The 26,279-nt window shown below is 40.4% G+C and overlaps 1 protein-coding gene and 1 non-coding gene across 6 annotated transcripts in view; both read right to left on the bottom strand.

Annotated features, from left to right (window-relative positions):
- ANAPC1 (anaphase promoting complex subunit 1) overlaps window positions 1-25,149 on the bottom strand; it is a 101,308-nt gene extending 76,159 nt beyond the window's left edge. For 2 of the 5 annotated variants that reach the window (XM_005212369.5, XM_059891621.1), the window contains exons 1-16: window positions 24,883-25,149; window positions 22,388-22,624; window positions 21,304-21,465; window positions 17,695-17,746; window positions 17,374-17,474; window positions 16,706-16,788; window positions 15,549-15,622; window positions 13,717-13,862; window positions 12,859-13,079; window positions 11,961-12,170; window positions 9,199-9,294; window positions 6,824-6,914; window positions 6,660-6,725; window positions 2,519-2,653; window positions 1,020-1,157; window positions 390-450 (exon numbers count right to left, since the gene is read on the bottom strand). In XM_005212369.5, the coding sequence (XP_005212426.1) occupies window positions 390-450; window positions 1,020-1,157; window positions 2,519-2,653; window positions 6,660-6,725; window positions 6,824-6,914; window positions 9,199-9,294; window positions 11,961-12,170; window positions 12,859-13,079; window positions 13,717-13,862; window positions 15,549-15,622; window positions 16,706-16,788; window positions 17,374-17,474; window positions 17,695-17,746; window positions 21,304-21,465; window positions 22,388-22,600 (1,849 nt within the window). In that variant the 5' untranslated portion in view covers window positions 22,601-22,624; window positions 24,883-25,149. The remainder of the gene's footprint in view (window positions 1-389; window positions 451-1,019; window positions 1,158-2,518; window positions 2,654-6,659; window positions 6,726-6,823; window positions 6,915-9,198; window positions 9,295-11,960; window positions 12,171-12,858; window positions 13,080-13,716; window positions 13,863-15,548; window positions 15,623-16,705; window positions 16,789-17,373; window positions 17,475-17,694; window positions 17,747-21,303; window positions 21,466-22,387; window positions 22,625-24,882) is intronic. The other 3 variants (XM_010809765.4, XM_010809766.4, XM_002691126.6) reach the window with 3 other exon arrangements.
- On the bottom strand, window positions 2,099-2,203 carry LOC112448967 (U6 spliceosomal RNA). Its single transcript, XR_003037416.1, has one exon. It is a non-coding gene; the product is annotated as a U6 spliceosomal RNA (small nuclear RNA).
- Window positions 25,150-26,279: the final 1,130 nt, after the last annotated feature.

Genomic DNA, 26,279 nt, shown 5'->3' with positions numbered 1-26,279 from the left:
TCTTAACAAGTGAGAGATTATTTTTGGATTAAAAACCATCAAATATGCCAAAATCTGTTTTGGTTGCTTGGGCTTGTTTCTCAGACTTTCTTGCAAGAGGCGTGTCCATATGCTGTAATCTCACTGCACAGCTTCCTCCCCCTGAGAAAGCTCACAGAAGTGGAACCAGCACGTGCTCCCGGGCCCCAGCCTTGGCGCACACACGGATGGGCCATACACAGTGCTCGGCGGCGCGTCACCGCTTCTCGGCGCAGGAAGAAGGCCCATCCCGCGGCTCCAAAACAGCAAAACGTTTAAAGCCTCAATTACTAATGTACATCAGCAATTACTCCAAATCTTTTAAATCAAACTAAGAACACATGAACGTGAGGTTTGATCCTCAACCATACCTAATTCAGAGGTGGCAATTTCAGGAATAGTGATCCTCACCATGGAGCCATTACTCAGTTCCTAGGGAGAAGATGGAAACAAATAAGGGCAAGTGAATAGAATCTGTTCATTCTAAATCTCTGGATGTCTAAAAAATAGCTGATGCTTAGCAAGACTGTTTGCCTATCAAAGAAAAATGCAATAAAATAAATGAAAAATAAGTAGTATTTTCAAACAGAACTGAATACTTTGAAATTTCAGACACAACAAATGTGCTTATTTGTAAAACATTAACAAAAACTCTTATCTTTAAACAAAGTGGCTAATTTTCATATAGACACTAAGAGTCACCATCACCAAAAGTCTCACTTTTAACAACAAAAAAATTGTCTATATTAAAATTGAACTGAATGAACAAGCTTTGTTTCCAATACACTTTTTAATAATATAAAAACTTTAGAAAAAAGTGGGATGAAACTACTTTAAAGAAAAATAGGGCAAAAATATGATGTATTACAAGTGCTTTTAAAAAACCACATGGAATATTTGTTTGCACTTTTCAGACAAAACTGCATTCTGACAAACTTTACATGACAGCCATAATTCTTGGAAAGCTATTCTACCTTTTAAAAATAAATGTGCACACTTACTAGCGTTACCCTGTTACGGACAGGGTCTCTTATAGAATGAATGTAAGTCCCAAGCTGTTGGAAAGTACAATCCTCAGTATAGAGAGAATCATGAAGCTTTGAAGAATCCCTCAGTTCTGGAACTGGGGACACCAGAACCTGTACAGGGTCATAAATACAACACGTGAAGCATTTTTGAGAAATTTGGATGAAGAAATTACATGTCTTTTTTGCATATGGTTTAACAATTATACACAATGATTTTACACCATTCTGTTATAAGTATGACTAAGTAGCCTTTCCCAAGGTCCCCACCAAGAGCAGCTATAAAAAGTCAATAAAAACAGGACATCTAATCAATGGCACTGGAGAGTTGTGGAGATAACCTGGACTTGAGGGGCCAAGATCAAGAGAGAAAGGAATCAAAAGTAAGTGGCCCCACAGTTTAATACCACTTGGGATCTAATACCACTTGGTCTATCTTTAATCCCAAGAAAAACCCATCTAAAACACAAATCCTAACATTCTTAACTGCAAGCTCTAAAACCTACAATGTCCTACTGACTGCATTCAGAATGAAAAACCTTTTTATCCTTTATTCTTTAAGAGCATGTCAGGTGGAGTGTAAATACTAGCTCTACCACTTATGAGCTGTATGTTTTCAGCTAAGTAACCTCCTTGTATCTCCATGTACACATTTGTAAAACAAGGATTAATATTTTCCTAATAAAGCTGTTTTAAGGGACTAAATGAGTTAATACACATATAATGCTTGGAACAGTATCTAGTACATAGATAATACTAGAATATCCCACCCCTTGCCCTGCCTTACCCAACAGACCACATGGATTTTTAAAAGTATTCATTCATTCCACAGACCTGTTGAGTCTTAACTTGTATGCCAAGAGGTGGAGGTACAATTATATGTTAGCAATGTTCTGCACTGACCTGCCTCCATGCCCACGCCCACGGGATTCCTCTTTACCCGAATGCCCCCTTCCACCTGCAAATATTCTATTTGTCCTCCAGGTCCAAACCAAGTCAGACACATCTCTCAGAGTTCCCTGTGCTACAAAGTAGGTTCTCATTAGTTATCTTTTAAAAATACGGGACGTTTCACGAATTTGTGTGTTATCCTTGAGCAGGGCCCATGCTAATCTTCTCTATATCATTTCAATTTTAGTATATTGCTGCCAAAGCGAGCATTAAACTATGATTTCTTAAAACAGACAGTACATCTGATTCACACAAGTAAATTGTGAGATCCCTAGGTGAAAAAGAATGCATCCCTCTCCTCACTGCAGCATCCTCAAAAAGCACCTCACACATCACAAGGGAAATCACTGCACATTTACCGAATCATTTGTGTTTGAAAATATTCATATTCTACAAGCATTAGCTAAACTTCCAATTTTACAGTTTTTAAAACAGAAAAAAAGTTAACCATGGAAAAAGCTAGTATTTGACCCAACTTTTCTAAAACACTATCAATTTTTGACAACACCTACTCCCCTTCTCACCTCATCCAGGGATCCAAGCAGCTTACTCAGAGGGTTAGCAGTAGTAACGCCGTCAAGCGGGGTGCTGGGCCGAGGCATCGTGTTGGACATGGTCAGGGAGGGAGCTGGCAGCCCCGGAATAAAAACCTTCCCCACCTGAAAGAAATGTAAAAATATGGGGAAAAAATATTAGCTTTCATGTATCATGTTCTTGAATGAAACATTAAGGCATGTAAGCATGTATTTCTTTTGCTATTTCAAAGTTTATGCTCACCACACACAACTAAAAACAGGGAGAATTAAAATTTTAATCACGTATCAAATTCCACCATCCAACTACATACAAACATCTTGACATAATTCTCTTAGTCTGATTCCTTCTTTTCATTACTAAGAACTTTTTGAAGGCAGGAAACAGGGGATATGTTAATACAGTTAAGACATTAAACAAAATGCAAGTATACCACACACTTTTCCACCTTATTGGACGTAAAGGCAGCAGGCACATTAAGCTTTCAGAGATTATAAACATCAGTCTTATTACTAAGTTGCCTGCCAGAGAGAAAAAAGTGTCATTTATGTCTTGGGGCCAAAAGATATTAAGCTGAAGTGACACTCAAGAAATTAAACCCAACCTAGTCCAAACTGTGCTCTCCAGCTTGCAATCCATCACAAACTCTCAGACACTTCTTCCTCAGGAAACCAGACATAAACTTCTCACTGACCTTCAAAGAGTGAGTCAGCAATCATGCTAATCACTCTTTCTTTTAACCACCCGTACGATTCTCAGAAAAACAACACAGAAGTTCACGTCCACAGAGTCTGAAAACTTTTTTTTTAATTTATTTTTAACTGGTGGCTAACTGCTTTACACTGTTGTGTTTGTTTCTGTCATACACTGTGAATCAGCCATAAATATACAAATGTTCCCCCCTCTTGAACTCTCTCCCAACCCCCTGAAAACTCTTGATAAGACTAAAAGGATATTCAGAACTAAAGTTGAATTTTAACAATATACATATTTATGTATATGTACATAAATATACTATCTGAATACACTACCTGAAAACTGATAAAATTACATAAGTTGTCCAATAAAATCCTTAGGAATAAAAAATAAAAATGACAGTCAGAACTAGCATGTGGAGGTTTTTAAAAAAAACAACATCAGCAACCACCCCTCCAGATCATAAAAATATGGAATAAGCGCATTCTATGCTATTACTCCCACTAACTACCACCACCACAACAGGATCTGCATGAATGTGTGATACAACTAGCTAAGGGCTGTAGAAGGTGAGGAACGCTGACAGGCTGGGGGCCTGAGAACCAGGAATGAAGTATGAACCCCCTACCTTTCTGTTTTCATTTCTCTACCTCTCTACTTGAGCTGCCCTGGTGGCTCAGATGGTAAAGCGTCTGCCTGCAATGTGGGAAACCTGGGTTCGATCCCTGGGTTGGGTAGATTTCCTGGAGAAGGAAACAGCAACCCACTCCAGTACTCTTGCCTAGAGAATCCCACGGACGGAGGAGCCCGATCCCTGGGTTGGGAAGATCTCCTGGAGAAGGAAACGGCAACCTACTCCAGGACTCTTGCCTGGAGAATCCCACGGATGGAGGAGCCTGGTAGGCTACAGTCCACGGAGTTGCAAAGAGTCAGACACGACTGAGAGACAAAACCAGGCCTTGCACTCTTGAGGGGCCTGCAACCCAGAAATGCTCTCAGGCACAGAACAAAAGAGATCCCACGAATACCCTGCTCTTTTTGCCAAAACTTGGTCAGGAAGAGTGGCCAAGCAGGGAACAACCACATTCGCCACATCTGCCCCACTTCAGTCAAATACACAAAACTAGCCACAGCCCTGGTGCTGGCCCCATCCAGACATGTGGATGGAGATGAGGGGCAGGGATCCACCATCCCACCTACGGGGACGAGGCAGCACTCTGCCCCCGCACAAAGCCGGGAGGCCAGGCCTATCCTCTCTGAGCCTCTGCTCTGCAGTAACCAGGCAGAGTGGCCTCCCCGCCAATGGCTCTGCAGCTGCAGAGACTGCAGACCCTGCTCTCACGCCAGGCATATGCCCCTCACACCTCCCCACACTGCAGCAATGGTCAAGGGGGAGGAGCCTGGCTCTCATCCTTACTCTGTAGGAATAAGCTGGCCTACCTCTTCCCACCCTTCCTCCACAGACTACGGGTGGAGCACTCCATTCCAGCCCCACCCTGCAATAACTAGGCAGTAGGGAGTGAGGAGAGGGATGGGGAGGAAGGAAATAGAGAAAAGGACTTTCTAAATAAGTGCATGAAATCCTGGGCGGGCCTCTCAGTGACCCCTGTGTGACTGACAAAGACACAGTGAAACATCTGAGAACTAAACACCATTTAGTTCTCAAACTGGCCTCGAGGTAGGGTGGAAGTTCAAGCACACCACAATTTCATCATGGGAGCAGACCCCCAAAAAAAGACCCAATCAGGAAAGGAGTAGCTTAACAAGCTAGAGAACTTTTAGACAATAATCAATCTACCCCAGACAAACACTGAGGAAAAATACTACCGCCTGTGAACAAAGGCCAGGTGGGAGGCTGGACCTCCATTCTCACCTGGCTCTAATGAGGCACTGATTTGGGGAAAAAAAAATAGTACTTTGGATTAGCAATAATGTAATGAAGACTGGGGCTTCCCAGGTGGGAAGCTAGTGGTAAAGAACCCACCTGCCAATGCAAGAGACGTAAGAGATGCAGGTTTGATCCCTGGGTCGGGAAGATCCCTGGAGAAGGAAATGGCAACTCACTCCAGTGTTCTTGTCTGGAGAATCCCATGTACAGAGGGGCCTGGCAAGCTGTGCTCCATAGGATCGCAAAGAGTCGGACATGACTGAAGCACTAACACTAAAGAAGCTTTGAGAATTCACACACTGCTGGAGGCAAGGAGTACAACCTTGCAACCTTGATACAACCTACACTTTGGAAAACAATATGGCATCCCCGGGCTAAGTTGAATATGCATATATTCTAAAGACTAGGAGATACATGTTTTTTAAAAACCCTCTTAAGCATTGTTTATCAGAAGAAACAGCGGACACAACAAAACAATCCTCATGGCTGGTAAAGTTCTGGTGTAATTATGCAACGGAAAACTGTGTAAGAGTTAGTCAACAACAGCTTTGTGTCTACAAAATATATCTAAAAATATTCAATAATATGATATTGAGCAAAATAGTCAAGTCAGAGAAGAGTATATGGTATGTTTCATTTATATGAAAATTCATATACAAAGAAACAACTTATTCTTTAGTGATATAATTGCAAAAAGTAGGAACAAAAAACCCGGGACTGATTTATGGCAAGAAAAGACACTGTCTACCTCTGGGGGATGAGGATGACAGGGGAGAGAACACCAGGAGACTAAAACTATGGGCAACATCCTATTTCCTAACCTGGGTAGAGGGCATATGAATGTTCACTTCATTATTCTTCAAATTGTGTGTATTTAAGTGTCATACTTTACACGTGTAAAATTTACATCGTTCTGTATATAAATTTCACAACTGTTTAAAGAGAGACAGCCAACATACTATATAATATACATTTAACGTAATGCAACTTTACTAAAGCTCTGAAAGTTAACAAACCTGACCATACATTAATTTTAAAACTACAATCTTTATAAAACTTCAGTTAACCTTTTCTCCTTTTATTAAAAAATAATTTATCTACATTCATTGATGCTACCACAACTACACTGTGTTCATAATGCCAATCCATCTAATGACCATGAGACCTAGACCTCCAAGTTGCTGTTGCTTAATCGCTAAGTCATGTCCAACTCCTCTGCAACCCCATGGACTAAAGCCCACCAGGATCCTCTGTTCATGGGATTTCCCAAGCAAGAATATTGGAATGGGTTGCCATTTCCTTCTCTGGGGATCTTCCCGACCTGGGGATCAAACTTGCATCTCCTGCATTGGCAGGCTGGTTCTTTATCACCACCAGGAAGTACTCCAAATAAGGTTCAACCTAAACCCAAGGGTTCATTTTCAACTCTTATAGAAATCTGCCAAATTCCAGTCATGAGGTAACAAATTTTGAATACCAACTAACACTAAAAAATAACAATTAAAGAAGCAGTCCTACGACAGCCTGGGGTGCTGTGTGTTACTTACCCGCACCACCCCTGTATACAGCACCAGGTTTCCACTGCTTTCCAGGACCAGCATAGTGTCTATCTTCTTGAAAAAAAAAAAAAAAGCAAAAAAATTTTTTTCCAATTGTGCAAATTATAAAGTATAAAGAGTTTCAACTTCTCAAGAAATATGCCTGCATTTACCTCCACTGGCGCTGCATCCTTTGCCTGGATGTTGGTGACAGAGCCGAAGATGAGCTGCGTTTTATCATTACTCTCTTGAAACTTTACACATCTAAACATTCAAATTAAAAAACAAATACACTATTGATACATGCAACAAACCTGTACTTATACTTAATTCAAGGGTATTAGGCTGACTGTTAAACGCCCATTTCAGAAGGTTACTTACTGTTGGGTTCCATATATAACATCTTCAATGACAGATGACAAAATTACAGAGACAGAACAGATTAGTGGCTGGGGACACTGGGAGGCGGGCGTGATGGGCATGCTTAGCCACTCAGTCGTGTCCAACTCTTTTGCAACCCCATGGACTGTAGCCCGCCAGGCTCCTCTGTCCACGTGATTTACCAGGCAAGAACACTGGAGTGAGTTATGATTTCCTCCTTCAGGGGATCTTTCCGACCCAGGGATCAAGCCTCTGTCTCCTGCATCTCCTGTGGCAAACGGGTTTCTTACCAGTGAGCCACCTGGGAAGTCCAGGGTGTGGAGTATGTGACTCTAAAGGGTAGCTAGCATGAGGGAGATCTGCGAGGTGATAAAGAAGTTCAGATTTTCGACTGTGGTGTCTACACACAGCGACACGTGAGAAAACGTCACTGAACCACACGCACACGCACACGAGCACATGTAAAGCTGACAGCTTGAACAAGGTCTGTGCCCTGTACTGCTGTCAGTTTCCTTGCTTGGGTAACGCACTGTGGTTGTGTAAGATGTTACCTCTGGGGACAAGTACTACATTACAACTTCCTATGACCTGTAATAATTTCAAAATTAAAGGGTCACTACATTGGCAAATATATGAATACATATTTCACCTAAGAAGATAAACAAATGGCTAATAAGTGCATGAGAAGATGCTCAACATCTTAAGTCATCAGGGAAATGCAAATTAAAACCACTTCAAACACACCAGAATGGCTACAATCAAAGAAAATAACAATATCAAATGTTGTCAAGGATGAAAAATTGGAACACTCAAAAATTGCTGGGCAGAATGTAAAATGGTGCAGTTTAGTTGGAAAACAAATTTGGCAATTTAAAAGCTGCCAATGAGTCCTCTTTCCAGCATCTTTCCGTACTGCCAGAACGGTGCACATGAGTGTCCTGGCTGAAGCTCTCAAGAGTATCAACAATGCCGAAAAGAGAGGCAAACGCCAGGTCCTTATTAGGCCATGCTCCAGAGTCATCGTCAGGTTTCTAACTGTGATGATGAAGCATGGCTATATTGGCGAATTTGAAATCATTGATGATCACAGGGCTGGGAAAACTGCTGTGAACCTCACAGGCAGGCTAAGTAAGTGTGGAATGATCAGCCCCAGATTTGATGTGCAACTCAAAGATCTAGAAAATGGCCGAATAACCTGCTCCCATCCCATCAGTTTGGTTTCGTTGTACTGACAACCTCAACTGGAATCATGGACCATGAGGAAGCAACGAAAACACACAGGAGGGAAAATCCTTGGATTCCTTCTCTAGGGATGTAATACATACAAATAAAATGCCTCAGAGGACAAAAAAAAAAAAGCTGAAAATGAATTTATCATTTGACCCACTCCTAGCTATCTACCTATCTATGAACATGAATCACACATGTCCACACAAAGATTCTGGCTCCAGTGATCACAGTGCCGTAACTCACAACGGTCAAGAGTAGAAACAAACCAAATGTCCATCAACCAATGAACAAAATGTGGTACTACACAGTAAGAGGAATAAAATGTTTATACATGCTACAACACGGGGGGTCCTAAAAAACATGCCAAGAGAAAGAAGGTTGCAGACACAAAAAACTATCTATTGTATGATTCTATTTATATAAAATATCCAGCAAAGGCAAATTTGCAGGGGCAGAAAGCCTATATTCTGGTGGTCTGAGGTCGGGAATGGGAACACAGACTGACTAAAGTCAAGCACAAAAGATCTTTCAAAAGTGATAGAGGAAGTTTTAAAACTGGATTGTGGTGATGTTGCACAATTGTAAATTTACTAAAAATCATTTAATTATACACTTAAAACATGTTAACTTCATGGTATATAAATTATTTCAATAAAGTTATTATGCAAAAAAAAAAAAAAAGAGAGAGAGAGAAAGAGAAAAAAGAAAAGAAAGAGCAGCCCTAGAGATAGAAGCACAGGTTCAACTCCTGGGTCAGGAAGATTCCCTGGAGAAGGAAACTGCAACCCACTTCAGTATTAACTGGAGAATTCCATGGACAGAGTATCCTGACGGGCAACAGTCCACAGAGTCATAAAGAGTCAGACACAACTGAGCGACTAAGCCCTAAACACAAATGTATTTACACTGATTAAATGAGAAACATAAACACACTTACCGTAACTGGAGCTCAGACTCTACTAAATAGCACAAGAACTTCTGCCCACATAGGTCAGATGTAATAAAGACTTTGGAGGCCTGTGAATTTTTCTTCCTGTAATAGATATATTAATAAAGAAAATGGTGGCACTGGCTTAAAAATCTACCTCAGATATTAATAAAAAGTCTTTGAAAATACAAGAAATACTAATTGGGCCAAGCAATAACTTTGAAGACACAAAAGCACTTCTAAGAACTGAACTTCATCATCTCTAAGATTCCTCTCAGCTCTGATTCTGAGTCCACTACATAGCTTTTTGGGGGAAAATTACAATAAACGTAATCATTACCTTTTTAATTCTACACTATGCTAGTTGCCTACAGCCAAAGTAATGCAAACTTGAATTCCTATCTCTTACAAGGTTTAAGGGGTCAGACTTTTTATAACATGACTTCTCCAATCTATCCTTACTCTCTAAGATTAGGTTCCACTTTACCTCTCTTTTTTTTAAACCATACCCCAAACTTCTCTATTCTCTGCAAAAGTTTCTTTGCAGAGCGGTGCAGAGGACTGGAACTGTAAAATAAGCATCTGCAATATATCCAACTTAGCAATAAGGTATTTAAGGAGAAATGACTTTTTTTTTCTTTTAGTGGCAGTATTTTCTTTCCATTTACTTATTTTTTTAAATTGGGGCCATACAATGCAGCACATAGGATCTCAGTTCCCTGATCAGGGATTGAACCTGTGACCCCAACCCCCACCCCACATTGGCAGCATGCAGTTAACCACTGGATCACCAGGGAAGTCCCAAAACAAATGATTTTTAAACACAGGGAATTTTTGTTATATACAAGGAACAAAAATGGAACCTACTTCAAGCCTGTACTCACATCTTCACTCTCCTCCAAGTGTCACTGACCTGCTGGCCTAAGAGCACGGGTGTGGCCTCCATCTCACGGGAGCCCCAGTGCGGCCTATTTGATAATCATCACCTTCTTTCTCCCCAGGGCCAGTCTCTGCTCCTGAGCGCCTGTCTGGTTCCTTGTTCCATCAATCACTTCCTCTTCCCCGTATTTTCAATGCTCTCCTGCTCTGGGTGTGTAATCTTTGCAGCCTACTCTCTCACTTTAAAATGAGTCTTTAAATACACAGATGTACTAAAACATCAGATTATATGAAGGACTTACTGGTCGCTTAGCTGACTGTAAAAATGGTAGTGTGGTTCGGTAAAAAAAAGCGTCCTTACTTTCTAGAGAAACACACTGAGGAATTTAGGGGCAAAGAGGAAGATGAATTTTCTCTAACATAGTTTAGGAAAAATGAAACCCTCCCTGGACCCTGAGGCGCCTCCAGCTAGTTTTGGACCCTCATTCCCACTCAAAGGACTCTGTGGACAGTCTGTGTATCCATGCTCACCCCTCCAGTCCCCACTGACTTTTTCCACCCCATCCCACTACACCCTACCCCACGCAAGGTGCTCTGGACAAAGTCACCGGGGAACTCACTGCCAGCAGGTACCGCCTCTGAGCCCACCCTCACTGCCACACTTCACTGGCATCTGACGACACTGACACCTTCATCTCAAGCCTCCTTTCTCATGTTCCATGATTGTCCTGCTGCTTCCCCTCCCCCAGACCTCCCTTGCTCTGTCTGTCTGCAGCAACCTTATCTCTTTTCACCAACCTCCTCCCCAAACGTTAAGTTCCCAGGACTTCAGTCCCTAGCCCTTTTTGATTCTACACAGCCTGGTTTTAACTATTCAGAGGTCACAGACTGGGAATCTAATGAATGTTAAATCCTCTCCTAAAGAAAAGGCCTAGACACCACCCGTACCTTTGATTACTATCTTTGATCCCAGAGGGTTACCAGAACCCCTGTTCATCCACAGGCCCTCCAGAACCCCAGGAACTCAACCTCTACACACTCTATAAACTCCAATCCACCTGCCTTGCCTCAGTCCCCACTGTTAAGTGACTGCTCCCCCCCCCCCGTCCTTATGACTCACACATAAAGCACCTCCTTACAACTTTCATGAGACAGAACAGCCCCAACGGCTTTCTCTCTCTACCTCCTCTTTCGCAGCCCTTTCCGCTTCTCCTACATAAACAAATTGACAGTATTTTTAATTCCTGGAACATACCACACATTCACACTTCCTAACTTTTCTCCTGATCCCCTCTAACGACTGTGCCTTCTCCACTTACCCACCCAGAAAATACCCAGCTGTCTTTTCAAAGTCCTGTCTGCAGATGTGCAGTGCCACCCCCCCCCAGATGTCTCTTTTTGAGGACAGGGACAGTGACCTGCTTGCTGATAAACCACAGCCACTAACACACACACTGGCACTGACTGAATGAAGGATTAAAGAGAACATAAAAGGAGGAAGGTCGTGTAGAATGGAGGTCTGAGTGGTGTTTCACAGAACAGCTGATACTCAACTAACAAAGACAAAACTTCAGAAAAATGCTATAAAACCCTAAGTTGCCTAAACTACACAAATTAACTGTTTTTCCCTAAAACAGCAAACACTTCAAATGGGAGAGATTACTACTACAAAGTTAAGGAAGAAACAGCAAATGACAAAAGAATATTTTTATGATCATCTTAATATCACTAATATTCTCTACTGAAACTTAGGTAGCCTTTAATATATATTTCTATGCATTTTTGTAAGTATTTGTAACTGCTTATAGCAAGAAGCTTTACACAGAATATCAAGTGTTTTCTAAAACTTTTAGCATCATTTTTCTCTCAATATAAAAATATATCCTCCAAACCTCAGGCGAGTAATCGTTTCTGTCCACAAGTGGTCGATACAAAGCTCAGGAACAATGGGCTCTGTTTCTGGTGCAAGAAAGGAGCCATTAGAATTACTACTTGGAGAATGAGAAAAACTGTGTCTCTTTGGAGACTGATTATGGCTTGAAAGGTTGAACCTTTGCACCCCTGAAAAAGAGTACACTCCTAAGGCAGGGGAATGAGCACGACTGCAAAACAAACAGAAAAGAGGGCACCATAATTAATAACACAGGCTGACACGACACACTTTCCAATAAAGCTTTCCAAACTCTATGTATTCATGCAAATATTCAAGGCAGAAACCCAGTCAGAAATACAATTAAAAAAAAAAAACAGCTACTTAAATGGTTTAACATGCTTTATTATATTCTAAAGATTTAGAACTCCTGCTGGAATAATTCTTTTTTTAACTGAAAATCAGTTCATCTTCTGCCTCAGAAAAGGAATTGCTTATTCAAAAAAGTCTAAACTATGTTCTTAGGTACTCAGACATATACATATGAACAAAACCCAGATTATATAGATACTAATAAAAACAAAAGCTAAAGCAAACTAAGACAAAAGAAAATAGTACCAAAATATCTCAGGAATTAATATTCACCGAACTGCTGCCAAGCAGTGGTAACAATTTGGCACTCTTAACAACAAGAATTGGCAGCTTCTACACATGACTCGCTGGCAAGGCAACACAGTAGGCCTGGAATCTTGGTAAAAATAGCTCAATGGGCATACTGCTTTTTTTTCTAAAAGATACTCAGAAGCTGTCAAGAGAAATTTTAAATCCTTCCAATCACAACAGAAAGTTTAAAAAGAAGGTATCTTTTTCTTGAGACATCTTGTTTAAAACCAGGAAACACGTCCACACTGAAGTCCCACCTGAGAGCTGCCATGTTGGAAATGGAAGGTGAACGGGAGTGCAGGCTGGGCGAGGAGGCGGAGCGGCTCTGGCTGTGGATGGAGGAGTAGTTCTGGAAGGGGGAAGCCACGGGGGAGTCGCCCTTGGAGAGGCTTCTGAGGTGTGCTGTGAGCGAGCTGCTAGTAGCCACGTTCTGGGGGGTGCCCCCCTGTTCAGAGAACTTTAAAACAACATTCCCTTCCTTAAGTCAAAATGAAGGGGGATGGGGAGGTAATCATTAGATTAGAAGGGCAATTTCCTTTCAGGGTAGTTGCCAGTTATTAAAGATATAACATTTTTTTCCCTAAGATACTCAATTTATTTCACGAGTCTTCTAAAAGCATACAAACAAATATCATACATTAGCACACATATACGGAGTCTAGAAAGATGGTATGCTGCCAGTGAGTCTATTTGCAGGGCAGCAGTGGAAAGGCAGGCATGGAACAGACTGAGGACACAGTGCGGGAAGCAGAGGGGGGACGAGTGGAGAGAGTAGCATGGAAGCATACACGCTACCACACGTAAAACAGAGAACCCGTGGGAGTTTGCTGTGTGACTCAGGGAGCTCAAACTGGGGCTCTCTGACAACCTAGCGGGGGTAGGCTGGGGTGGAAGGAGGGAGGCAGGTTCAAGGGGGAGGGGACATATGTATACCTATGGCTGATTCATATTGATGTATGGCAGAAACCAAGAGAATACTGTAAAGCAATTATCCACCAATTAAAAATAAACAAATTTTAAAAATAATTTTTAATGAGTAGCAAAAAAAAAAAATATGCAAGTTTTCAGTATTAACTATCTTCTTCTGTTAAGAAGTGACTTGCCTTCACCCTTACCTCTGTTTTGACTCTCCGGAGAGCCCACACAGAGTGCAGACCTTGAACAGTGTCGTAGGTCATGACAATGGAGGGATCGGTGTGGAGAAAGACAATTTTCATTGCATGATCTACAACATACTGTACCCGTGATGAACCAAAAAGACCTTAAAGATAAAACAGAAATGATCAAGTATAGGACAATGGGCTTCACAAGACTTGTTTATGAAGTGACTCTTGCAATTCCTAAAGACACAGAGAAATGAAGGTAATAAAGGCATGAAATCCATTAATATATTAATATGACATAATTAACTCTCCATTTTTAATACATTTACTTTGGGCATCAATTTCTTCAAATATATTAAAGATGAGAATGTTATGAGCTTTTATATCACACACATGTACTTAAATGTTAATGAATTTAAGCCATTAAACTCATCAACCACAGGTAAAAGGTCCATGATTCCTTTAATAACTGACTTATTCATAAATTTTAATCAACTATTCTGCCAAATTTGACTTCCTTAGTGGTTCTTTTCCTCTGTATGAAATCTGTCCTCGATGGTAACCATTCAAACAGTGCTGAACAATACACTGCTGTTTCTGTTTTACTGGGAAGACACGCAAAAATAAGTTTTTTCCTAGTGAGTTCAGCTTTTCTATCTATAGTACCACAAACAAGTTCCTATTTCCTTATTTGACAGTTTCCAAAATGTTTTCCTCTCAACATATTTAAAAAATTTAAAAGAATTGGGTTATAAAATTAAGAAGTACATTATAAAGAAAGAAAAATCACTCGTAATTCCACTCAAAATAATTATTACTAAAATTTTTAGGAGCATTCCTCCTAGTTTTGTTTTCCTGTACAGACATATTTTTTGTTTTTACAAAATTAGAATCATATTCCATTTAGTTTTGTACCTTACTTAACATGAATAAGCAATTCCTGAGATTATCAAATATTATTCAAAAATTTGAGCAATAATGGCCGCATACCATTCGACCATATGCTCTGACACGTGTGCTTAGGTTGTTTGTAGTTGTTAGCAGTATAATAGAGAATTATCAACAAACTTTTCTGTATAAGGCCAAAGAGTAAATAGTTTAGGCTTTGTCACCACCTTCACAAAGTGAATCAGTAGCGTAATTTATTTTGTTTTTTCCTACAACCTTTTAAAAAGGTTGAAACCACTCTTAGCTCATAAGGCTTAGGAAAATAAGCTGGATTTATCTGCAGTTTGCCAAGCCCTGATAGAGAAGATAAAAATCTCAGTGGTATTTCAGAATATATACTAGGGACTATGTCCTTAAAACTGGTTAAAAAACATAATTTTTTTTTAGCCTTCAAGTATCATTATTCATAATAACCTATGTTTCATCACATTTAAAATTTTAAAATAAGCATCTAGAAATACGTCTAGAAAATATTAAAAAAATTGAGTCCCAGAAAATTATATTATGAGCAGGGTAAGTGAAATATTAAAATTTACACCATAAAGGTCTAAGGCTCTCCATTTCTTTTTTCCAGAAAAAAGAAACAATTTTAGTTTATCTAAGTCCTGTTGATTTATTATTAATTACTGAGAAACAGAGTACAGAGTCATCTACAGCTAAGTTAGAAATCTATCACTATTCCTGGCTCTATTTTTACTAAAAGAAGAGTTGTTTAAAGTCAATACCAGGATATTCAATGAAGTAATTAATATGAATTATTTTCATAATTATTTTTTAATGCTTAAATTATTTTACCTTTATAAGACAAATCAAATTTTCAGAACCTCCTTTATTTCCTCCCCACTCCCAAACTCAAATAAGAGTCTGCGTAAAAGAATTTATAAAAATACACTTACTTCCAGATTTGCAAACTACTGGTGTAATTTCATCCAGTGGATGCAGCATGCTGAACAGAGTGGGTAAAGGTTCTCTAGTAACGACAAATAAACAATCAATCACCAACTCCATTTGTGCACAAATTTTGAACATTCTCTGCAAATAAATGTCTTCTGCAGACTAGCAACTAGAAATCTACAGTCTCGAAGAGCAACCCTCTAAACTCTGACATACCGTTTTTCACAGCATCTTCGATTTTCTTTCTAGAAATCTCTCTTATGCAGAGTAAGTCTACACACACACACACACACACACACACACACACACACACACACAGCACAGAATCAGTGTAGCCCAGGGAGGACCCGCAAGCAGCCGTCACCACCTTACAGACCAACCGAGAGAGGGGTGTAAGGCAGTCATTTTTAAAAAACACTTTTCTTAGTGGCACTGTGTCTGACAGCTAGGCAAGAAATTTAGTCCCCTAGACCTATTTACAAAGGCATGTACTTTAAAAAGGAAGAAGAATAAATGCTTCAAGTAAATTAAATGGCTGCTTTTTAAGGAGTGACTGAAAAAAAAGGAAAAGAACAGACCTTCTATCTGAACACAGAAAGAGATCACAATCTGTAAGCAACCTTCTCCAAACTTAGTATCTACTCCTTGCAACACACTGACAGGTAACTGGATGTTCCTGCCCTTCGGCGAGCTGAGAGCTGATTAGGGAGACAAACTAAACACTTTACCACTTACTACACACCTAAGACTAGGAAGCTCTATGTCAAAGATTGTACACATTAGCTCATTAAAACTCTGCATAAAACCTAGCAAGTAAAGACAGTATTCTTCCTTTAACAGGTAAGGAAACTAATGCCAAAGCTAATGATTTGCCCAAAGTAACATAATGGAAAAAAATGGCAGAGCTAAGAACTGAGTCTTACTATCTTTAAGCCAAGAGTTCGCTCAGTTTTACTACCTGGGGGACAAAAGCTGAGATAATTAAGTGCCAAGAGAGAAGTACCAATAGAACTCACAAGTGTACAATGATGAGGTGAGAGAAAAGGCATCTGTCTGCACTGACAGCATGGTAATTTTCATCATCCCAAACTTTTGGGCAAGCAATTTTACCTAAGAACCAACAGAAAAAGCCCAAGGAATCATATTCTGACCTGCATACCTGGGTGGGCCTGGAGGAACCTCACATGAAGAGCTGCTTCGTTCGAACAGCAATCCATACTTGGTGGGCCAAACATTTGCAACCTATTTGGTAAAAGGGTAAGGAAAAACAGAAGTAAAAGAAATGACTCTTTATAACATGTTTTTATGAAACAATATAGAACATTAGATTTTTCTTCCAATATAATAAGAGCTTTGCAGACTAACAATCTATAATTCTAACAAGGAAATCTAAGAGAAAATCAAATATACGGAAGAGAAGTTTTATCTAATATTCCCACCAGTGCTAATATCAGTACCAAACTGACAATGTGATTAAAGGGTAATGACTGCATTAGGGCATGAAAAAAGATGATGAGAAACAGGAAAAACACTAATATTGCTCAAATGGTTGAGTATAACCAAAGTGATTTCTTACAAATGTACTTAAAATGAAAAAAAAAAAAAAAATTCCCAGAAAAGATTTCACAATTCATTTCACTAGATAATTTACCTTTTAGGCAAAGGATGGAAATGGCAAGCAATTACAGCTGTTAAAATTTAGCTATTTTATTTCAGTAAAAATAACATTTGTGATTACACAATGTGAGAGCAGCAGTACTTCTGAAATCAATTAATTCAAGAATAAGCTCCAATAAAACACAAAAAGATTGAAACACTCAGACTTACCTGAAAAGGTAAAGAAGCTATGTAATCCTTTCCTTCTATGCTATGCATGTTGATACATGAGCTTTGCAATATACATATGCATCTTTCCACTTCATCACTACCTGAAAAGGGAGTACAAGATACATGCTTTTTTTTTTTTTTTTTCAAAAAAGGTTCCCAAATACAAGTTACAATTTCCAATAGCACAAATTCTTTAATGAACAACATAAAAATGCTCAAGGTAAGCCACTATTATTAGTGGCTACCTGTTTTGACTGGAAAAAAAAATGAGATAAACATTTGGAATCATAAGATCAAATAAAATTTCAAAAAGAAACTTACTGTAGTCCTTATCAGACTTATCCTGTGATATAATGAAGTCACACCACAATGCCTAAAATCAAAACAAAATGCTTACTTAAGAAAACGGTATCTAAAAATAACCTATTAATAATATCTAAATAATAGTGTCATGTACATAACTGTCCCACCTTATCAGCTCAACACATACATATGGGAATAAGGAAAAATAAGATAAAATTAGACTAATGATAACTATTTTCAGATAAACTATGTCTGCTAATAAGGTTTATGAAGAGAAAAGGGAAGACAAAAATCAACAAACCTACTAGATAGAAGCTTTGAAGCAGAAGTGAATTCAAATAGAGATTCAACCTATATTAAACCCTATATCCTATACAAAGCTAAAGATTATTGTAAAAGCTGAAAACTGCCAAGCTATTTCATAATCTCCAGACTTACCTAACGATCTTATCACTCTTTGACACACCTAGAAATCCCTCATTAAACGCTCATTTTAAAAATGTGTGTGTGTGTGTGTACGTACATACCAGAAAAACTTTTAAAAACCATTAAACTTTAACTGGCATGCTTGACAATCACATCAAAATTATCTTAAAGAACGCTAGACTGGAACAAACACAAGCTGGAATCAAGATTGCCGGGAGAAATATCAATAACCTCAGATATGCAGATGACACCATCCTTATGGCAGAAAGTGAAGAACTAAAAAGCCTCTTGATGAAAGTGAAAGAGAGTGAAAAAGTTGGCGTAAAGCTCAACATTCAGAAAACTAAGATCATGGCATCTGGTCTCATCACTTCATGGGAAATAGATGGGGAAACAGTGGAAACAGTGTGAGACTTTATTTTTTTGGGCTCCAAAATCACTGCAGATGGTGACTGCAGCCATGAAATTAAAAGATGCTTACTCCTTGGAAGGAAAGTTATGACCAACCTAGATAGCATATTCAAAAGCAGAGACATTACTTTGCCAACAAAGGTCCGTCTAGTCAAGGCTATGGTTTTTCCAGTGGTCATGTATGGATGTGACAGTTGGACTGTGAAGAAGGCTGAGTGCCGAAGAATTGATGCTTTTGAACTGTGGTGTTGGAGAAGACTCTTGAGAGTCCCATAGACTGCAAGGAGATCCAACCAGTCCATCCTAAAGGAGATCAGTCCTGGATGTTCACTGGAAGGACTGATGCTGAAGCTGAAACTCCAGTACTTTGGTCACCTGATGTGAAGAACTGACTCATTGGAAAAGACCCTGATGCTGGGAGGCATCAGGGGCAGGAGGAAAAGGGGGCGACAGAGGATGAGATGGCTGGATGGCATCACCGACTCGATGGACGTGAGTCTGAGTGAACTCCGGGAGTTGGTGATGGACACGGAGGCCTGGCGTGCTGCGGTTCATGGCGTCGCAAAGAGTCGGACACAACTGAGCAACTGAACTGAAAGGCATTTTCATGTGCCTTTTTAATTGTGGTAAAACATACATAAAATTTATCTTTTTAACCATTTTTCAGTGGCATTAAATACGTTTACAATGTTACATGGGGGGAAATAATCATCAAAAAGATCACTGGCTTAAACACAGGAGTGCTTTCACACATTGTCTGAAATTGGGGAATAATTCACTTTACCCTTCCTACTAAATTGTTATAAGAGTACAACACTCATCATAAAATAGTTAACGGGGAAAAAAAGCAGTCGAGATATGATTTCAGTGTTTACAAATAAAGAACTTCACATGAATAAGAAGCCTCTAAAACCTTCTGTCAATAGGCGAACAATTAATTCAACTACCAAAAATGCTTTCATTTTCCCCCCAACTTGATATCCTAAAATCTTTCCGTAAGAAAAGCTGAAATGGTACAGTGACCATCTGTCTCACCTAAATCTGACGGTTGTTACTAACCTTTTGTGTATCTGTTTATGTGTGCATTCCTATACATAAGGATGTGGGGAGTGGGGAGGTGTGTTTGAAAATTGCACACAGCATCACTTCACCCCGAAACCCGTTATCTTGTATTTCCACCTCATCATCTATTTCCTAAAACTGAAGACGTACTCCTATTAAACCTATAGGTTTAACCTATAAACTGTCATACCACTTGAGGAAAAAAATGTAATTTTCTACTAGCACCTGATATCCAGTCCATTTTCAACTATTTCAGATTTTCTCAAGAATGTCTCCCTTTTTTAAAAATATAAATGTGTTTATTTTAATTGGAGGCTAACTACTTTTCAGTACTGTAGTGGGTTTGCCACACACTGACATGGGTTCATATCGGGTATGCCTGTGTCCCCATCCTGAACCCCTCTACCTCCCTGCCCGACCCATCCCTCAGGGTCGTCCTCGTGCTCCGGCCCCAGCTGGTTCTCAAACCAAGATTCAAAGTTCATTTAACGGCATTCAAAAAATACTGTATTTGCTGATGTCCTTTTAGTCGCTTCTAACCTAGAACAGCCCCATCTTTCTTTCCTGCTCCTTGACTAACTTTTTAAAGAGGCCAGAATGTAGACTGTTCCACATTCTGAATTCATACAATTGTTTTCTTGTAGTGTTTTTTTTCCTTCTATTTTTAATTATGGAAAATTTCGAATACAAAGTAAACAGAATAACATAATGAATACTCATTAGCCAATAATTATCAACCTCTGGCCATTCTTGTTTCATCTATACCTCCAACCCACTCATCTCACGATACTTTAAAAATGTACCCTCTGGTCCCATACTTTCTATAACTGAAGGTTGAACTAGATGCTCACGTTATATAATCTGGGGAAGAAACTGAGAGGATGACAACATATACTGCATCGTAGCTAGAGTCTAGTGTGCCTTTGTCCCACTACTAATGATGGCAAAGAATCACCTGGTGGAAATGGAGACCAACAGAGATCTCTAAAATAGAGATACATCTGTTGCTTTATATTAGCAAGTAATCCACAGAGTAATACCCTGGTGCACGGTAATGTCTTTTCACCCAAAAGTGTTACTATTCATTAACAATCCTTTTCTGAATCAATTATTACAACTGGAGGTTACAAAATGAGGATTTTTAACTCTATCCTTCTATTTTTATTAGTTGGCACTCTTCCACAAACAAGGGAGATAAACTGCATGTCTTCCTAAATAGGAAGGGCAAATACTTAATTCCTTCTCTTTAATTACCAATTATCACAACAGATGTAGGTGTAATATCTAACTGCAACGAGACCAAGTAGGTTTTTCTCTCTCTGATTGTCACTAGGAAGTAGGTATTATTGAATACCTGCAATCAATTATAATCATCGTGTGTTAAAGTATTCTTTGTACCCTCAATGTCTTAGAAATTTTTAGAGAATAATGAATCTTATCACTCAAGAACAGTGTTTAAAGACTCATTAAACTGACAAGTTCAGTCGCTCAGTCGTGTCTGACTCTTTGCAACCCCATGGACTGCAGCATACAAAAAAAGACAGTGGGAAAAACTGACTGACAAAGAACAGTGGGAAAAAGGTGACGCTATAGGAAACAAACGAACTTTTAACACATACACCCAGCTGCTGGGATCACTGTGCTGTTTTTATTATTTCTGTTAAATTTTAGGACAAACATTGATTTTAAGTGTTAAATAATCAAATGCTAAAATTCAAATCAACTCACCTGTTGAACAGGACTGTCAACTGTAAATGCTTTATAAACAGCCAATGCCTGGCTTTTACTTCCTTTGCTCCAGATAACCATGTTTCCAGCCATGTAGAGTTCCTCATCGTAATCCACTTCTTCTCCAATTTCACTGACACCTTTCCTTAACTGCCAGCTCTCCTTAAAAGTTAATACATACAAGACATGTTTAAGCACTTTTTCAATAGTATGGAGCAAGATCTACTAATTAAATCAAATAATTATCCAGATACAAGTCTCCTACTCTCTCTTTGCGTGTGGAGTAAGACACAATCCAAGCCCAACTTTTAGAAACTCGGTGCCACTGATTAACAAAGTGGGGTGTCTGGGTATGTGCATCATATATCTTATAGGATGTTTCATGTTATACTATCGTATTATTTGTCCAAAACATAAACATGTCTGCAGATCCCAAAATGAAACCAACATGCCTGGGGAAACTAAAAAGGTATATTAAGTATAGGGAGAAGTGATGGAGAGGGGCAGTGAGGTGCACGTGGGAATCACTGGAGGAGTTTATCCACAGGGCAGATTTCCCTGCTTCACAGCTACATTCAACTTCTGTCCCTGGGCATTACAATTAAATGGGAGAAAGAAACGTTTAGATTTCTAACTACACAGACTTTCCTCTCCCTGAGATTGTGGTATCCTAAGTGGAATAAGGTGGGAAGACTGATTCTCTGACACGCTAACGTCTCATCCCTCTATTTAAAACTAGGGGAAACGTAACTTTTTTTGTGCAGCAGGGACCATTTCTAACTCTACTGTCTAATCAAACAACATGGTATCTGGTCCCCACATACTAAGTGAAGAGAAAGAGGTTTAGAATGGACCATAACCATAATACTTACTATAAAACCATGAGTTACATGTCTAAATAAATGGTTATGACACCATAATACAATGAAGTCATTATTTTAGTCTTGACTGAAATTACCAAATCTTAACCACTACCCTAGAAATACCATTATACTCCTTTCTCAGTGGTAGGTAGTCTTAAATTACAAGTAGATCACAACATTCTACATTTCAAAAATATTATGGGAAAGAAACTTAACGGAACCTTCTGTTTCTCATGGATGGTAACCTCCTGAAGGGATCCCACTAGGCCAGCAGCACCATCAGAAGACCATAACTCGGAGGCTGGCTGAAGCTGGCGAAGCTGGAGGTTCAAAGCATTAGGGTGGTGCTTGCAGTGGTCTCGACCAAAAGGAACAAATTCCTGCAAATCCCCGGCTGCAATCATTGTTGCCCTTTCTTCATAGAAGTTCGACATGGGTTCCAAATATCAACATTATTTCTGTATGAATTCAAACACATTGTAGTCAGCTTCTGGAGACAAAACCAGAATAAAATGTCATAAAAGTTTACAGAAGAGTCATTAATTCTTAGATGAGTGTCAAATAATCCTATTATATTGTAAGTGTACAAGTAATTAATAACATCGAAGGTCGTTCTAGACCTGCCTCTCAGATGATTAGTCATGGGCACATTTTAGTTGGGCCCACAGAAGGTTAGCACTGAAGGCCAGCACCAGGCTGAAGTGAGCACTATGTCCCACAACACCTTTCCCGTGTTTCACACTACACACTAGCTTTTCCACATTTCACACATGAAGCATTCAGACGAGGTGCGCTTTATAGCCCCATGACTGCCCGGCTTCTTAACATTAAAGGTCATTTCTGTTCATTTCCGCTGAAACCTAATTTGAAAAACACATTTCAAGGATCACTGGCATGTTGGAATGAAACAAACCAAAAAACCCAAAACCTCATATTACCTCTAATTCATCGTAAGTTGAACTACTCCTTTCAGCTGACCAAGCCACAAGTGAAAGTCAAAGTCACTCAGTCGGGTTCAACTCTTTGTGACCCCATGGACTGTAAAATCCATGGAATTCTCCAAGCCAAAATACTGGAGTAGGTAGCCATTCCCTTCTCCAGGGGATCTTCCCAACCCAGGGACTGAACCCAGATTTCTTGTACTGCAGGTGGATTCTTTACAGTCTGAGCCACCAGGGAAGCCTGATCAATCCACAAAAGACCTAATAAACTGTCAAATGTGACCAAGTTATGACACCCCAGTCGACCAGAACATACAACTACAATCAATTCCAATTTGAGGGCCAAACACAGGAAACCAAGGCATGAAGAACTCTGGCCATGGGATAGCCATACTTGTAGCAAATTTACGAGTCCTAGCTTTTAATACAATTTATTTACAGTACAGCTCATCACCATAAAGATGTGGATGAGCTGTGGGTGGAAACATGCTTCTTTACTTCCAAAACATTTCTACATACAGTAATGGACAGCCAGTAAAATTCACTGTATGATATAGTAGATAAGGTAGATGCTAGTTTTCTCTCCAAGACAATACCTGTCCTAAAAATGGATTTTGTGGCATGTCGAAGCTGAAATCCTCAAACACATATATCAAAACCAACATTTAACCATAGTACTATAAACAGTGTTTGGAACAGCACTCACAATTAAAAGTTTAACTATATTTGACATACCTCTCATCCCATCTGAGGTCTTTTTGGCATCAATAGGGTTTTTTTTTTTTTTTTTTTCCTGCACTATCTCAAAGCCCCTGTAATTCCTATGCAGCTCTTCCAGGGTCAAAGTTATTTTGCCATGAGTTAAATGCAATTCCTGACACAACTGTATGTCATAATCAAAACACTTATTTTTCTCCGCTAAAATTCAGAACTGAGAACACTTGAACTTGGGATATAACTGAAACAGTACCTTATAAAACTTACAAGAAAACAACAAAATTCATTTGGTCTGCCTATCAACAGAATAACAAACGTTAAAGAACTGACCGGAGAGTTTATCCTACTTCAGTTTTGCAATTTTGGAACGTTATTCTATTAAAACTTAGAAAATTACAAAACTATTAATTATAGAGTTATTTTCACAGTACAATATTTTTGTATTATTTACGAGAACATATTTAATACTTTTGCCATCTCAATTTTTTACGTATTTTTACTTATCAGGGGGGCAACATAAAGAGCTACAGATGAAAATACTGTATTAAACTGATACGCTATAAATCAAGATATCAGCCTTGCTTAATAGCAATAAAAACTACCCCGCCAGAGGTAACCACAAAGCTGCTTCAAGAGTAAATTCGACTAAATCCAAGTGCACACACAAGACAGTTTGAGCCTCTGCAAAAACGCACAACTTCCCCGGCCCCTCTAGAGTCAGGAGAATCCATCAGGCTAAGAGCTTGAGCCTCAGAACTTCGTTTAAAGAGGGCAAGGGGCCGACCTAGAAGTTGAGACCCCCATGGAAGCTGAGACCCCTTTCGCGCTGAGCTCAGCAAAGAAGCCGGCGCGGAGCGTAACAGAGAGATGCACGCCGGAAAGCACAGCCCGCAAACTGGGGTCCCCATGGCTCCAGCGCGCGCTCAGGGGCCGTTCCGAGCTCCCAGCCGTCCCGAGCTCCCAGCCCTCCCGATCAGGGAGCGGGTAGGCCTTGGGACGAGTGTTAGGACCACGGGATACGCGATGAGCCACCAGGCGTGGCGGACCGGGGACCACACCTGTGTGACTCGGGACGCGTCAGGCGCGGCGAGCCCCGGCTGCTCTCCGGAGGCAAGGGGACCGAGAGGGCCCAAGAGTAGCGGCGGGGATGGTCACGGTGACTCCTCGGCCACTGCAGCTTCTCATTCCCTCTCCCTCCCCTGTTCCGGAGGAAGACTGGGCAGCAGCTGTGGACAAGACTGCTAACAACAGGAAGGCGTGCGGGAGAACCTCTCACCCGAGACGTTCAAATGGTCGCGTCCATCTTGACTTTCCCGTCGTGCCTCGCGCCGGGGTGGGGCTCCGGCAGGAGCGCGGCGAGCCTGCGGCTGTAGCGCCTGCGCAGTTGCGGGAAGGATGCTTTGGGCTGCCGAAGGCTCTGTGGGTGAAAAATCCGCCTGCAATGCAAGAAACACATGAGAAACGGGTTCGATCCCTGGCTCGGGAAGATCCCTGGAGAAGGAAATGGTAACCCACTCCAGTATTCTTGCCTGGAAAATCTATGGACAGGGAAGTCTGGCAGACTCCAATCCATGGGGTCGCAAAGAGTCGGATGCTAATGAACGACTAAGCACAGGCACCTTCTGTAGTGTAGCCGCTGTGACCCAAAGCAAGACTACCTCTGCTAGGGTCTGTGCTGGAATAGGACCTTCCTGGTGTCCAGTTCTCCACGTCATGTCAATACGAACCTGACCTGCCTGCTAACTATGAAAAATAAGATTTTCTGGCCAGTTTCCCTCTCCTCTCCTGACCCCCAAATGGGAGGTATATGCCTCCAGGCTTGAGGAAGGGTGGGGAGTCTACTGATTTTACCCTCTACCAATGCACTTTAACCCTTCCGACGTCTGGACCCTTTGAAAAGTTGATGAAAAGTATGGTTGTTCTGCAATTCATGGAGTTTCAAAGAGTTGGACACGACTGAGCAACTGAACTGAACTGAACTGAACTAATGGTTGTTCAAGCATTCAGTCGTATCCAACTTTTTGCAACCCCACGGACTGCAGCACGCCCTGCTTCCGTATCCTTCATCATCTCCTGGAGCTTGCTCAAACTCATGTCCATTGAGTCGGTGATGCCATCCAACCATTTCCTCCTCTGTTATCCCCTTCTCCAGAGGTCCTCAATGAAAACATTGCTCCTAATATCTGAGCTTCACAGAACATCCCCAAGCGATTCATAGGCCCAAGTTAAAAACCTCTGCTTCACCCCTTCCTCCCTGTCTATGGAATTAACTGTAGAATAGCAGGCTTGTGAAAACAACAACTTTCTTGAGCTGTAATCTCACTGTGTGGCATTGCTAGGTTTAAAGGACTAATAGGCCTAAGAAGTTAAGTCACTCGCTCAGTCGTGTCTGACTCTTTGCGACCCCGTGGACTGTAGCCCACCAGGCTCCTCCCTCCATGGGATTCTTCAGGCA

Source organism: Bos taurus, chromosome 11 (genome assembly GCF_002263795.3).
Source record: "Bos taurus isolate L1 Dominette 01449 registration number 42190680 breed Hereford chromosome 11, ARS-UCD2.0, whole genome shotgun sequence".
NCBI lineage: Eukaryota > Metazoa > Chordata > Mammalia > Artiodactyla > Bovidae > Bos > Bos taurus.
The sequence above is the reverse complement of the archived record's forward strand: the minus strand, read 5'-3'. Positions and strand labels throughout refer to the sequence as shown.